The 16,619-nt window shown below is 42.9% G+C and overlaps 1 protein-coding gene across 2 annotated transcripts in view; it reads left to right on the plus strand.

The window, feature by feature from the left end:
• Window positions 1-16,619, plus strand: part of LOC142099559 (inter-alpha-trypsin inhibitor heavy chain H3-like) — a 246,255-nt gene that overhangs the window by 168,450 nt on the left and 61,186 nt on the right. For both annotated transcript variants that reach the window (XM_075183103.1, XM_075183104.1), the window contains exons 5-7: window positions 2,795-2,957; window positions 13,786-13,896; window positions 14,306-14,431. In XM_075183103.1, the coding sequence (XP_075039204.1) occupies window positions 2,795-2,957; window positions 13,786-13,896; window positions 14,306-14,431 (400 nt within the window). The remainder of the gene's footprint in view (window positions 1-2,794; window positions 2,958-13,785; window positions 13,897-14,305; window positions 14,432-16,619) is intronic.

The following is a 16,619-nucleotide window of genomic DNA, read 5'->3' on the forward strand; positions in this document are numbered from 1 at the left end:
TTGTGGACGTGGTATATTATTCAGAACCACAGACTTCTTTGTATTCTATATGGTATATACCTATATCTATTGCATGCAATTTTATACTATTGACACTTGTTTGTTGTAGCATTGCTAAATAAATTTATATAACCCATATTTAATTTCAAAACATATATTGATACTAAGTGGAGCACCAGTGACAACATTGATTTTAGTTTATTATGACGATAGGAATACTATCCTCCCCCCAGAGGCAGCAACAGCACCATTCACATTTGATATTTAACATAGGACAGTGCTGGGTATTTTCCTTTGCACTAACTGTTAATGATGACTTGTGTTGAGTTGGGATGGAGGAGGTTTGGATATCTCTATACATGTGAGCATGCCCCATTCTGATGTTTAAGCATTGAACTCTCTTTATTAACTTGAAGCACCACTTGTTCCTATTGCTGTCCTAAAGCTTCTGATGTTGTGCACATGTCTACTTCATTTACCAGAGTTTTCAGAAATGAGGAGAGACCCAGTGGCATACGCAGGAATCAAGGAGGGGGGTTTCCACGCCATGATACCAGTGGACGTGTCCAGCATGTGTAGGGGCGTGGCTACAAACACACACACAGGGTCAAACACACAGACATGTAAACTGTCCTATACACAGATAATCACAGACACAAACAAACACAGGATCAAAAACATAGACATGTAAACTGTCCCATAAACAGACAAGCACAGACTCAAATATACACAAACACGCAGACATGTAAACTGACACATACACAGATAAGCACAGACACACACATACAGAAACACACACAGGATCAAACACACAGACATGTAAACTGTCATTTACACAGATAAGCACACACACACATACACAAACACACAGGATTAAACACACAGATATGTGAGCTGTCATATACACAGACAAACTGTAATGACCTGCCTCCTGGACTTTATTATTTGTATTTCTTTTTATGTGTTGCTGCAGTACCTCTATTCACCAGAGGTGCTGATATTGTGCCTTACTTGTTTGTATCAGGGGTTAAACTGCCCTGTAATTATTCCTTGCACCTGGGTGTGTACCTTCTTAAACCTGTCTCTCCCAGCATTCATTGCTGGTTATTGTTGTCACATGCTGATGTTATACTCTGTGGTCACTTCCTCCTGTTGTGCTCCTGGATTTATGCTGCTGGAGATCTTTCTCAACATACATTCTGCTGACCTGTTTCTTATGTGAACATGGGACTTACCTGTGCATTTCCCTGTACATGCTGCCTGGAATCATTCCTCATCTCCCATTTACCTGCAACTGCTGTATATCTGGTAATTTCTGCAAGCTCATTATTTCATCATCTGTTATACTCTCCAGCAATAAACATTGCTTGTTTTTTCACCTTATCCATGGCTCCGTGGCTGTATTTCTACATTGATTCGTGACACAAACATAGACTCACACACATACACACACACATTCTTACCTTCTTCTTCTGCTGCCTCCTGCATAACATCCATGCTGGCCGTGTGGGAGGAAGGAGCAGGGCCAAACCGCCAGCAGAGAGCTGTGCTCACACAGCAGGGGACTGACTGGGAGACAATCCATCGCAAGCTACAAGCAGTAGTGGCTGGTCCCGGGAGAGGGGCCAGCCACTGTAAGCATGCGGCACCCCAGGTAGGACAGGGGTTTCTGGGGACTAGGAAACCTGCCATGGGTGCGCCCCTGAGGCCCGTGCTCTATGGCTTCTAAGAAGGGTCTCTTTCACCTTCTATCCCTTGATTAGTTACCCCCTGGGGATTTCTACTCTGCTCATTAGCGATCGGTTTTTCCATTTCTTGCATTAGCTGATTTAATTAACATGGGATATGCTATTGTATTGTTGTGCCTTGGGTATGTGGTTTTCTTTGTTCTTTTTTTTAAGGTGGGGTTTGGGGGGGTCTTTTGTTTCCTGTTTTGTTTGTATTTTCTAACTTTCATAAAATATTTGTTTAAAAAAAAAAAAAAAAAATTATATTCCTTTATGACCTAATCAAAATATATTTTATTTGGTCCATGAGATGTTAGAATTGCTTTGGCCAAATAGCTTTATTTATTTTTTTTAAAATGCATTTTATTAGAGTTTTTACAGAGGTATTCAAAAGCAAAGAGGAATGGAAAAAGAGATAGACGATGTAGTCACTTATACAGTGGAAAGGACTCGATGTCAAAGCATCCCAGCCAACAACCCTTAAAAAAAAAAACTAAACCGACAACATATCACAGATATAGTAAGTCCACTACTATAGTGACAGTAAACAGTGACAAAAAACAGAAAAATCAGACAGCGTTCAAGAGAAGGGACAGAATAGGAGGGGAGGTTTATACAAGGTAATGAAAAATGGAAAAAGAAGGGGTGAGGGTCCAGGCCAGTGCCATAAACACACCAGATATTGTGTCCATCGTGGATTCATGAGCAACAGTGGGAGAAGGAAACAATTAAGTATCGGCCTCATAGTGCAAGAGTCAAGGGCTCCATAAAATGCATTAAATTTGTTAAGGCGGTCGTTAATGATGTCTGTGATAGGCCAAATAACTTTAATAAGGAGATTAACCTCTTAAATCAACGGGTCTCTTATCTTCTTGGACATCAGCAGAAGATTGAACCGGATGGTCTCCTCTATCTAGGCTCTAATCCTAGAAAGCTTCATGGTCCTATCCACTATCTCTATGAGTTGACTTCAACATGCTGTGTGGTCATCAGTGTTGTACTGGATGTAATGTTATTTTACTTATGAACTATCACATAAGAAATTAATAATGGGTTGTTTTTCATAGGGCCTCTGGCAGAAAGACCGAAAAGTTTACTGTGTCAGTCAATGTGGCGTCACAAAGTAAAGTTAATTTTGAGTTGATTTATGAAGAAATGCTGAAACGTCATTTTGGAAAATATGAAATGTTCATCAAAGTTCAGCCAAAAACACTTGTCAAAAACTACCAGGTACAGTATCTAATATATAAAAGAGAAAATTTGTCCTTCTTTCCTTCTGTCCTTCTGTCTGTCTTTCTGTCTGTCTGTCTTTCTATACAAATCCACATTTTTCAAGCGAAGATCATGAAATTTTGCATACGAGTGTATTAAAACATGACGAAGGCAACTAAAAAAATTTAAAATTGAAATTCATTACGGGGTGGGGGTGGCGAGGGGGGTAACACCTAAAAATCATCGAAAACGACCATAACTCTGGAATGTCTGGAACAATTTACACCAAACCTGGTACACATATGACTTACAGTCTGACAACAAATATTGTGGGGGCAAGACACCCCTAGCACTCCTAAGGGTGGGGGTGGCGAGCGGGGTAACACCTAAAAAACATCGAAAACGACCATAACTCTGGAATGTCTGGAACAATTTACACCAAACCTGGTACACATATGAATTACAGTCTGACAACAAATATTGTGCGGGCAAGACACCCCTAGCACTCCTAAGGGTTCCAAAAAAAAGGGGAAATATATTTTTTCTGGATGCACCCGGAGGAACAGGTAAGACGTTTCTCATCAAGTTGTTACTTGCTAAAATTCGAGTACATTCCAAGATAGCTATTGCTGTGGCCTCTTCTGGAATTGCTGCAACTTTGCTCCCTGGTGGAAGAACAGCACATTCAGCTTTCAAGTTACCGCTTAATCTGGCCCGAAGTGAAACTCCCGTCTGCAATATCACTAAACGAACAGAAAAAGCTCAGATTCTGCAGCAATGTCAGGTCATTGTATGGGATGAATGCACCATGTCACACAAAAATGCTTTACAGGCCCTCAATCAAACACTTCAATTTTTAAGAGGCAATGATTTACTAATGGCTGGAGTCACTGTTGTATTGGCTGGAGATTTTCGACAAACATTGCCAGTCATTCCAAAAGGAACAATGGCGGATGAAATCAATGCATGCCTTAAATCATCACATCTTTGCAGGCATGTTCGCACTTTGCGACTAACCACAAATATGAGAGTTTCTCTGCATGGCAACACAATGGACGGTCAGTTTGCTGATCATTTGTTAAATATTGGGAATGGTTTAATGCCACTTCATCCAGTAACTGGTCTCTTCAAACTCAGAGAAACACTTTGTAACACAGTTGTGTCTTAAAATTCTTTAAATCCCGGGCAACGCGGGGTATTCTGCTAGTATGCTATACAATTTTAAAGCAAAAAAAATAATCATATGGTAATTTTACATCCATTTTATTTCATGTTTTAAATTATAGATAGTAGTAGGAACTTACATTTAGGGGTATATTTACTAAACTGCGGGTTTGAAAAAGTGGAGATGTTGACTATAGCAGCCAATCAGATTCTAGTTATCAATTATTCAGTACATTCTACAAAATGACAGATCAATCAGGCTTTCCCATGTGTCAAAAAACTTATGGAATATAAGATAAAGCATTTCCTGAAATATAGAGAACACAGGAGGAGTATTCTGAGCCCAGACGTAGAGTATGCTATTCTTGGCTACAGCTGAGATTGCAAGTAATAAGTTCCTGCATCCTCTACCAATCTTTAAGTTCATAGGGAGAATCCCGAAGATCGCTCATTCCATGGATAGAGGGACAAATTTCACCAAATATGTTATAGAAAATCTCCAGATCTGGGTCCAGAAACGTTTTATTGCAGGTGGGAGTCCGATAAGCCTATCTGGAAGCATTGTGAAAATAAATATTCAAGAACATCTCTGTGTAGGTCATATAGCTAGCAGTGTCCGTATTGAGTGAGCTAATGCTTTTAAAGCGATATCAGGTGATAAGTTGGAAAAGCAGTCTTGCCACTAAGAGAAACCTGTTTTAGGGTTAGCATAATCAAAATGGTTACATTACAGAGAATACTGATCTGAGATGGCTTGATGTGTTGAGACAGGCTGTGACACTATATCGTCTAGTGGGTTGACCCAATCATGTGGGGAGAATTTATGTATAACAGCACTAATTTAAAGTTGGTACTGAAAAAATGCCAAGTGGTGAGGTCGAAGGAATGGGGAAATAGCAGAAGCTTGATCATGGGTTATAGGTTTGCGTGCAGATCTATTGATCAGTGGTCTTATCTTACTGACACCTAGCTTTTTCCAGTCCTGAAAATCCAGGTTACAGAGTAAGGGGAAATGAGTAGAGGCATGGGGATTTATGCAATAAATGTGGCAGATCTGTCGCCAAAGTTTACGTGTGGTGAACAGTAATAAATTGTGTAGGATATGGTCAGGTATCTCCGGGTTGTGTAGGTGGAGGAACACCATAAGACTGAGATCAGGAAAGGAGCTCTGATCAAGTATGGTACAAGTGTCATTGTCAGTATTGTGCAACCAGTCTCTAAGGTGGTGCAGTTGGGCGGCTTGTTTATATCGAGTGACGTTCGGCAGATTAAGGGATATTTCCTGATTGGAAATGTAGATCATAATATTTTCAGCCGGCAATTTGAGCTGTTTGCTGCCAACCTTGATCCCTTTGAGGAGACTCCATTTATGCAGAACCCTGAGCATTGTATCCAAAACCAAATTATAAAGTAGTGGCAAAAGAGGGCATCCCGGCGGCTAAGTGGTTAGCACTTCTGCCTTACAGCACTGGGGTCATGATTTCAATATCCAACCATGGCCTTATCTGTGAGGAGTTTGTATGTTCTCCCTGTGTTTGTGTGGGTTTCCTCCGGGTGCTCCGGTTTCCTCCCACACGCCAAAAACATACTAGTAGGTTAAATGGCAAATTGACCATAGTCTGTCTGTGTGTTTGTGTGTGTGTTAGGGAATATAGACTGTAAGCCCCAATGCGGCAGGGACTGATGTGAGTGAGTTCTCTGTACAGTGCAGTGGCATTAGTGGCGCTATATAAATTAATGGTAATAATAATAAAATAATAATCCCTGTTGAGTGACTCAGGATCGCCAATGATAATATTGACCAACAGAGATGTAGTAGGGGAGGTGTAGAAGAAAGCAATTAGTAGACTTCGTGGAGGTACGGCCAGACAACTGAATTAAATGATTTTTAAGTGTCTAAGTTAAGAAACACATTTGATGTGGATTAAGAGGTGGAGGCCACAACCACCGAGATTGTCGATCAAATGTTCCCTTGACCGAGTGTCGGCCAGTAATAGACCCCAACTGATGGGTAGTTAACAATTGGGGAAGAATGGACTGCAATTTGTCAGCCATTATCTTATTGTCATTCAGTGGTAATCGTTTTTACAAAATTTAAAGCGGCATTGTGGGGACACCTAAGGTTAATTGTTTAAACACTTATCCCGACATTTAAATTTCTATTCATTATTACTGTACAGTTGTCTTTGATTAATAACTTACCCAGTGTCCTATTTATCCCATTCAGAATATCCATATATTTAAATCTCCCATTAATTTTCCTCAAAATAACTACCCAGTTGATTGTTTGCAACCACAGTGTGCAGTACATTATTATTCAAAGGGTTAGTGCAGTTGGGTACAAGGGGCTTCCCGAGCCAAGCCATGGTGGATTCAGTCACAGTTCGCATCATAAAATACTGTGTAGAAGACTCAGGTTGAGGCACTGAAGAGAGAGAGAACATTTCACCACCCCTTTCGGTGTGTTAGGGAAGGAGTGTTACATGCAATATAACAGAAATAGTAGTAACACTTCAGTTAGTGTAGATTTGTGGCTCAGCAGGCTTAGTTAAACAGATAGATTATGGCAAATACAAAATACAAATGTTAAATATGTAAAGTAGCAAATTATAGCCCAGAGGCGACCTCCAGATGATAGGCTGATCAGGGTAGAATGGATCGGCCAGTCCCAGGTGGAAATCTATTGGTGTACTACTAGAGTAAGCGATGAGTCAGACAGGCGACGTTGACCAATGCCATATGTGACAATCCAAACGGGATGGAGTCCAATTGCCAATATATGAAGGGGGCCTGGAAGCAGGAGCAGGTAAGTCTAAGGTGTGGTTATGGATGGGGCGATAGGACGGGAAAGGAACTCACACTTACCCTACACACCGCGCCAGTCTCTGGTCATCCTCAGGAGAGTCTCCCTCCTCCTCAACGGCATCTGCGCGGAAGGGGGGGGATCGCAGAGTACCTGAACGCAAAAGGGGAGAGAGACCCTTGTCAGACTATACTTACGGATACTGTTCCACTACGACGACTTCCTCTGCCCCTGCTACTTCAGGGGGTTCTCACTGGCTGGGGTCTTACAGTGTCCTTGTCTGCTGACCGATGCCTGTAAACAGAGCTCAGACTCCCTACCTAGGCTGTCCCTATCACAACTAATGCTCGCGCACCGAACCCTGACAACTATCTGGCATACACAATTCGCAAAAAAGAGATACACAACACAGCAATGATACAACCAAGACGACAATCAGTGATAGAGGGAGACGGTATAATATACAGTTAATATATAGCGTATAAACACATGGCAATTCAATAAAACACACTCACTATGGGCGTTAGGCTAGTGGTGGCCTATTAAGGTGTTCCTGGGGTAGGAGTACAGGCCGGGGGACCTAGAGAGGCCAAGGGGCTGAGGTTGAGGCCTAGGAGTAGTGGCTGTGGCCTAGGGGCAGTGGCTGGTTATCAGGCCTGTGACTGTCGTTCAGACCTGTGACTGTGAATCAGGCCTGTGGGCAGTGGCTGTGGACTAGGACTAAGCTTAAGGGAGAGGAGACTAGGAATGGCCAGTTTAAGGGTTAAGAGGCCAGGAATGGGAGCTGGGGTGGGGGCTTGAAACTATGCTGGGGCACACACACAGACAAATAGCACTTACCTGTTTCTTCCTGGTCACTGCGAGTCCTTCCACAGCTGCTCTCCCCTGTGGACCGGCTGTACAGTCTTCTTCCATCCCTTGTGGCTGATGCTAGTGTGGCACTCCTTCACTGCTGTTTTTTCTTTACTCTGCTGGAAAACCCTTCTGTTGCTGCTGTTGCTTCAGAGCTGCCTCTGTGTCTCACAAAAGACTGCTCCTTTGTTCTCACTTCCTATCCTCTTTGAAAAGCCCGCCTGGATACGTGGGGGTGAGCTCTGGCTGGGCGGCACATGATTGGTGGGTTGCCGGTTGACGACACCAAGGCACCACCCACCAGCCGGGGATGCAGCCTAGCAACGCTGGCCCCGGATCCCACATTCCCCCGCTGGCCCCGGATCCCACATTCCCCTTTGCTTTGTCCTTTGTAGTCCCTACAAAATGAGGGCACAATCACACACAATCCGCATATCTGGGATATTCTGGCAAGCTTGGTGGCTTGAAGGGGGCAGATGGGGCTGTCTCCTATGGGGACCGGGAGAGGGGCCTGGGTAACTGCATTCTCGGCAGGGGGAGGAATCGGTGCATCCGCCATCTACACAGGTGGGTCGGTCCGGCCCTCCGCTGTTGGTACCGCCGAGTATGGATACTCGAATAAACAGGGTCGCAGCATGTTCCAGGGTAGTACCAGCATCCGTCCATCTCCATGTTCGGGCACCTCGTACACTGGTCCATCTGAATACACGTGCCTCCAGACTACATGAGGCGTCACCTCTCAGCACGCACTCAATTTGTTGCCTGACCTCTTCATCCAGACTAGCACCCTCTGTCCCGCGTGGAGTGGTCCTGCCGGGGAGGCCGCCTGACCTTGGTGCAAACGTGACTGCATCTGCTTCTTAACCACGTAGTGTGCTACCCCCAATTGCTGCCGCTGCACTTCCCCCCAGCTTGCCGTGATCTCTCCTTCTTCATATTCTGGGGGAGTGAGTGACAGGTCCTGCATCATCCTGCCCTGTCGGCCCAACATTAAGAACAATGGGGGTGTACCCGGTGGTGTGGTGCACGTGGTTGTTGTAGATCAACACCATTTCTTGTACGATGTCTGACCACTGGTGTCGCTGATCTGCTTCCAAGGTCCGCAACATCTGCACCACGGTACAGTTAAACCTCTCACATGCGCCATTCCCTTGGGAATGTTACGGGATAGTCCTTGACTGTTTGATGCCATAAATCTGGCATAGCTCCTTTATCATCTGCCCTTGGAAGCAGGCACCTTGATCAGAGTGGATCCGCTCCGGACACCCATACCGCCTGAAGAACTGCTTTGTGGTGGCTTTGGTGGTGAATTCTGCAGTCTGATTGCGTGTGGCCACTATTACTGTGAACCTGGTGAAGTGATCTGTCATCACCAGGGCGTATTGGTGACCGCTGGCGGACACATCGATTAGTACATAATCTGTCATCAGAATCTCCAGGGGTTGACTGGATACAATGGACCGCGATTTGCCACACCAGACGGCCCACCTCTTCTAGATATGCGTACCGGTATAATACTCCTTCCTGCTGTTCGAACCGGTCCCAGTTGTTCAACAGTCTACGACCATTGAAGTCAGGTGACTCCGCTCAGTCGTAGAAGTCCAATGTCCCTCTAGCTTCCACTGTCTGATGATGTGGATGTTGGCACCTTCCCTTGCTCTTGAGCCCAGTCTGGGACAGTCTTCCTCGCTGTGATGGCATGTACTGTGTTTGCGGCCTCCTCAGAATGGGTTTGAGGCATGGGCTTTACTCGGGTGAAATCCAGGATTTCAACCTCCTCCCATTCTTCGTCCCCGCACCCTGCTCGGGCCTCCACTGGGAAATGGGAAAGGGCATCAGCATTTCCATTCTGCTTACCGTGACAGTAGTGCATTTTGTATTGGTACTTGGCCAATCTTGCCTCCCACCGTTGCTCCTAAGCTCCTAGATTAATGTTTTTCAGGTAGGCTAGGGGGTTGTTGTCGGTGACAATCTCAAACGTGGCCACAGCGAGGTATTCTGCAAATGTCTCTGTCACAGCTCAGACCACCACCAACAGCTTCAACTTTAAGAAACTGTAGCTCTCTGGGTTCTGTTCGGTCTCCCGCAAGCTTTTGCTGGCATAGGCAGTCATCCTCTCCCTCCCATCTTGCACGTCTTGTTGAACGCTGCCTCTTGGGCGGCGCCCCAAGCAACAGTTTGGTTCTTTGCTCCCGCCGTGGCTCCTCTGAGTAGTTCATTTAATGGTCCCGCAATGTTGGCGATGATTTTGATGAACCGCCAATAGTAGCCCACTAGTCCAAGGAAGGTCCGCAACTCTGTAATGGTAGTGGGTGCTATCCAGTCTTGAACCTCGGTTACCTTGCCTGTGGTAGGCTGCACTCCTTCCCCAGACACGAGGTGGCCCAAGAACTCTAAGCTGGACTTTAGGAGGTGACACTTCCTCTGCTTCAGTTTCAGACCAAACACTTCTAGCCGCTGTAAAACCAGATCCAGTAGCGCCAGGTGTTCCTCCAGGGATGGGTCAAACATAATGATGTCATCAATGTAAATCAAGATGGCGTCAAAGTTAAGGTCGCACATGCAACACTCCATTATCCATTGGAAGTTGGCTGGTGTATTTCGGTGAGACCGAAAGGCATTCAAAGGAATTCGAACAGACCCATGGGCGTTACGAATGCTGTTTTCTCCTGATCCTTTTTCTGCTACAGGGATTTGCCAATACCCGCTTGTGGCCGAGGGGAGCCAGGGACTCTTCTATGTGGGAGAACGGGTACACATCCCGTACTGTGCAGCTATTGCTACTCAGCGTGCTAATGCACATTTGGATCTCCAAACACATGGATATATCTCTACTCCGTATCACCGCGGGACGGTAAGACTATCTATTCCCTTTACATTCGGGATAAGCATTTGGACAGTGACTCTGTTTAAGACTTTTAAACAACTAACAATATGGTATATTGAGAGGTAATCTGGATCCATGATACCAGTACTCTAGAGATATATACAAACGGACCTCTCTGTTATAAATACCGCACTTGACGAGTAAGATATAGATTATACTCCCTCTCATTATCGGAATCAAACTTTGGATATGCCAATCACCACAGCGGTGTGATGTATTACGGAATACCTTTAATCTGTGCTACCGATATATAAGAGAATCTGAGACATTTTTCTTTCAGTCAATATCAGGGGCGGATTGGGAACTTAAAGTGGCCCTGGAAAAAATTATTGAAGTGGCCTCATGTGGGCGGGGCCAACTTAAATGTAGGTGGGGCCAACACAAAAGTAGGCGAGATTTAGAACTTGGAATTTGGTTGGGGAAACATTTAGGAAAACCTAGATATGATGACTTAATACACAATGGGTCATTTCTAAAGCAATGCAGGAAAAAAGCTGTAGCCCCCTCACATATAGTTTTCCCAGATATAGCCCCCTCACATATAGTTTTCCCAGATATAGCCCCCTCACATATAGTTTTCCCAGATATAGCCCCCTCACATATAGTTTTCACAGATATAGCCCCCTCACTTATAGTTTTCACAGATATAGCCTCCTCACATATAGTTTTCACAGATATAGCCCCCTCACATATAGTTTTCCCATATGTAGCCCCCTCACATATAGTTTTCACAGATATAGCCCCCTCACTTATAGTTTTCACAGATATAGGCTCCTCACATATAGTTTTCACAGATATAGCCCCCTCACATATAGTTTTCCCATATGTAGCCCCCTCACATATAGTTTTCACAGATATAGCCCCCTCACATATAGTTTTCACAGATATAGCCCCCTCACATATAGTTTTCCCATATGTAGCCCCCTCACATATAGTTTTCACAGATATAGCCCCCTCACATATAGTTTTCCAAGATATAGCCTCCTCACATATAGTTTTCCCATATGTAGCCCCCTCTCACTTACCTTAAGTGTCAGGGCCAGCGCGCTCTGCAGCGTTGCTCCGCACACATGATCAGACAGACAGGAAGTGCTTCCTGTCTGATCGATGCACAGCGCTGAAGGACCCACAGTGATGCAGCACCAGGCAGCCTCGCGATGCGCACCGGATGACCCCAAAAAAATAAATAAATAGAAGGCGGCCTCGTTAGGCCAGCGGCCTCCCGGGGAGCTTCCCGGTAAAGGTAATGGCCAATCCGCCCCTGGTCAATATTAATTTACATCCAATATTCTACTAACTATAATTGAAGTTTCCCTCATTTGATCAACCAATTTATATCTTTCCCTCATGGGAAACTACCCAGCTGATCTAACGTATAACTCTACTATCTCCACAGTGTTTTTATTACATATGGTTTATACTTTAGTTCTAGCCATTTGAGATGTTTATCTAGTGAGAGCATTTTTATTAATTTTATTTTTCATATTGTATTAGAGACCGGTCTCCAATGTTGGGAATTTATGCATGTTTTATTATTATTTTTTAATATATTAAACCTGATTTAGAAGATCACCTAGCCCTGTCAGATGTTGTTTTGTTTTTTTTCTCTTTATGTGGCTATTATAGGTTTTGGCAATTAGCCCGTTTATCTGATTCAGCTGCTTTTGGGATCTTATATCTATCTCTTTTTGCTTAGCGCAGGAATATTGTTTTTGCCTTTGGAGTTTTTTGCAGCTATTGAGGCGGCGATAATCCACGCAGAAGTGCAAAGTCCTGTCCTTCTTGCGCACTTGCACGATGGGAGCGGCCCGTGGACTCTTACTCTCTGCAACCACTTGGATGTCCAACATCTGTTTTAACATGTTCTTCACCTACTGATAGAGTTCAGGAGGAATTTGTCAGTACCGTTCCCAAATGGCTGCAGCTTCTCCCATGTAGAACTCGCGCTCTAGCTTGGTGGTGCACCCAAAATCCTCTTTGTGTCGCGAGAAGGCCCGCTGCCTTCTCCACAACAGTTGCTCCACCTTTGCCACATCCATGGCGCTGAGCCCTTCCACAGCCACCTGCATTTGTTCACGGATCTCCCAACCGTTCCACTCCTCGGTGGGACGCTCTTCCTCGTCCACCTTCATTGAGCGGGTGGGACTCTTCTCTGATGTCCCTAGCTGGAGCACGGTGCCACTGCTGGGCCATAGTGGGCCATAGTGTATGGATCTTCTCTGTCCTTTGCGATGATTTCCATCATAATTTTCCTGAATGTCTGCATCTCGTCTGTGTTCACCATGTTCAGCATCACCTGCTTCAGGGCCATGTTGCCAGATTCGGTAAGGATCATGCAGGGCCTGACGGAACTGAAGGTTCCTTCGTCGCAACTCCGCCTGCAGCTCTTGCAGGGCTTTGGCAACCTGTGGGATGGTCTCGTTCTCCCACTGTACCAGAAGAAAGAACCTCGTTCAAACTGTTAACACTGACACAGCCGATCCATAGGTGTCTTCCAGGATCTTAAAGACACACTCCAGGATTGCTCGCTCCAGTTTTGAGACCAACATAACCGACCGACGAGCGACTCCCTCCAGGACTTGCAGTGCGAGGTCTGCCTGCAGCCCTCCAGTTACCTGGTACAGGCGGGCCTCTCCGCTGACTCTCTCTCATTAATCAGACAACATCATATTATGCCCATCAAACTTCGGCAAATGAGCCAAGAACTTTCCTGCTGGGAAGTAGGCAGGGGAATGATCAGGTGCGTGGACCTGCGATAGGTTGGTCCTGTTGCTCTGGTCGTTTGCTTCTTGGGCATTCTCCTTTACGGGGTCCATCCTGACGACTACGCCAAAATGTAAGGTGGGGTTATGGATTGGAGCTTGGGACAGGAAAGGTACTCACACTTACCCTACACACTACGCCTGTCTCTGGTTGTCCTTGGAAGAATCTTCCTTCTCCTCGACGGAATGCTTACAACAATAGCAGAATTATATTAATAGATAAAATCATTTACACAAGATCTATGTATTTTAGAGTTTGTAATTCTATTCACATTAGAATTCATCATCTCTAATATAGAGACGTACATATAAGAGATTTTGATAAATATAACTTCTTCAAACAAAAAACAATTCCATTCTTTTTATATCACATTTCAGATTGAAGTAGATCTACATGAGCCTCAAGGTATCAGCTTTCTAGATGCTCAAGCGTCTTTCGTAACAAATGACTTGCTACCGGCCATCAAAACATCTTTTTCTGGAGAAAAGGTAAAACCTTTTTATTTACAGGAAGTAGAGTAAATGAAACTTCAGATTTACATGTTGTGAACTTACCTTAAAGCTGCTTTTGTTGTGTGTGTAATTTTGATGCTTCTAGTCACAAGTTTAGTTTCATTCATAATTATCTAAACGGGTCACGGTGGATATTTTCAGGTAAATGATATTGTGAAACCCTTGGTCAGGCTTAAGCAGTCTGACTCTCCACCTGTTTTGGATGCTGCATCTTGTAGATGATCAACAGTTGGAAAGCCATAGGTTGCGTACCTGCTATTGAAAATGATGCATAGAATGCTACTGTGAGTTAATTGTTACACTGAACATACTAATTGTTAAATTGTGGTTCAGAATGTATCCACAACAACAGTAAATGAAAACATTATTTTTATTTTGATTTTAGGGTCATGTCTCTTTTAAACCCACAATAGATCAGCAACGCTCATGTGCTAACTGTTTAACTACTCTACTGAATGGGGACTTTACTGTGACGTATAATGTTAATAAAGAATCTCCTGGAAACATACAGGTGAGACCTATTGTTTGGAGGAGTTTCAGATTCTCATGATAATATATTCTGTCAATAGTTTAACTCATGTCAACATGAGAAAATGCAGTCTGATTGTATATAGAAAGTAAACAAATGTAATTTCTCATGTAGAATTAACAGTACTACTAATATATTAGTATATGTATTATAAAATTAACCTTTTTTCTGACACTGGAAGTAATAATGGTTGAGATTTTGTGGGAGGAAAAAAAACTAAATTGAATACCCCCTTTGTGTTCATCCACATAAAACCCAACGATAATTCTCACATCCTAACTACAACTTTGCAACAGACATTAAAACATTTAAAAATCTATTTTTATTTTTGTTGTGATAATCCTACTCTTTAGATACTTGCTACCAGTGGGTAGATTTTAGTCAATAACTAAGGGCCTGGTTCAGAGTGAGATGTCCGTCTGCGTAGCATATCTTTGCTTTTTTCCGCACCACGCATGCTCAAAATGCGTTCGAGCATTTGCATGTGACCCCAGGCTGGGAAATAGTTAGAAAAGTGTTTTTATTTGCGGGTGGTTAGGGATGTTGATGATGACTTGAACTTGCAAACTGCTTGTAAATAGATGTTTGCGAATGATTCCCAGATGCATATTGAGACTTTAATAGTCACTTGACCATAGATTAGGATTTGCAGAGTGTGTTGTAGCAAAGGTACAAAGGCATCTTCAAATCTGAGTACGGCTTACAAACATATACACTTACGTGACACTTTTCTATCGCAAGCTATGCATATACTTACATTCCACTCTTGTTCAAGCCCTAAATCTCTGTACAATAGAAACCGTGAAGGCTATTTTCTAGCTATATCATTTGTGCAGTGCAGCGTATTTTTGGAATTGTGTATAGATTTACATATATATATATATATATATATATATACATATATATATATATATATATATATATATATATATATATATATATATATATATATATTAATGAGCATGGCCCAATAAAAGTGAAAATGTCATCACAAATCACTGGCTATTACCACTTTAGGACCCCCAATTCATTATTCTTTGGACACTGAGGGGCCCAGATTACAGTAACCCCTTTTTTTTTATTTTACAAATGGAGGGGGAAGGGGGCCCAACCAGTATATTTCCTAGTTCCCCATGAGGTCTTAATCAGGTTCTGTGCATTTGTATGACACATAAACAGTATGTACTGCATATATTTTACTGCAATGGTATACCTTCAGCGGCTTCTTGTAGCAATTCCAAATTACTTACACGTTGAACCATATTTGTTTTTATTTCTCCTTTAAATCAGCATTTATCCATAAATTTTGGTAATGGATTTTGCAGCCCCATTTGTGGTGTTAAAAACCCTGCCGTATCCTGTACAGTTAGATATAACTTAAGATATATAGAATGTTCACTAGTAACAGTTAAGTTATATATCTTATTCCATAAAATGATGCAGATATTTGTAACTGCCAATCTTGCACCCAAATCCCCCTACTGCTGAACTCATCAATAAGTGCCAGTTTTGCTCATTGTGACAGTAGCCATCTTGTTTCCCAAGTGGATTCATAGTTCTGTATATTGAGCACCTTGATCACAATTCATAAAGGAACAATACCAATTTGTGGGTCTCATGCTGTGTGGATCCATTTTGTAAGTGATCTTCTATGACACTATAAGTATCAAAATACAGTATATTAGCATCAGAATAGAACAATAAGCAAAACAAAAATTGTGCTGTTTTTCAAATAAAATAAAGTTAATATTTTACAGAAAATATGTAAAAATATGATATGCTACATTACTGTATAAATACTGTATATGAAGCAATATTTCCATAGACAACAAAATCAAATATGTAACAAAAGCAAATATTCTATGAAAAAAACAAAAAAAAATAATTGTGACCTTTATTGCACTGCACCACAAAGTTACATCACCTGTGTCCCACCATCTACAGAGAGACTTTGTATAAAAATACCTGCATGTGCAGGTACCCATTCATCATAATCATCATTATCATTATCATCATCGGCAACATTTATTTATATAGCACCACCAAATTCTGTAGCGCTTTTTCAATTGACAAACACAGTAATAAACAATACTGGGCAAAAAAGACAAAGAGGTAAGAGAGCCCTGCTTGCAAGCTTACAATGATTTACACCCAGTGTCAGACTGGGGCA

This window comes from Mixophyes fleayi, chromosome 8 (assembly GCF_038048845.1).
Source record: "Mixophyes fleayi isolate aMixFle1 chromosome 8, aMixFle1.hap1, whole genome shotgun sequence".
In the NCBI taxonomy this organism is placed as follows: domain Eukaryota; kingdom Metazoa; phylum Chordata; class Amphibia; order Anura; family Limnodynastidae; genus Mixophyes; species Mixophyes fleayi.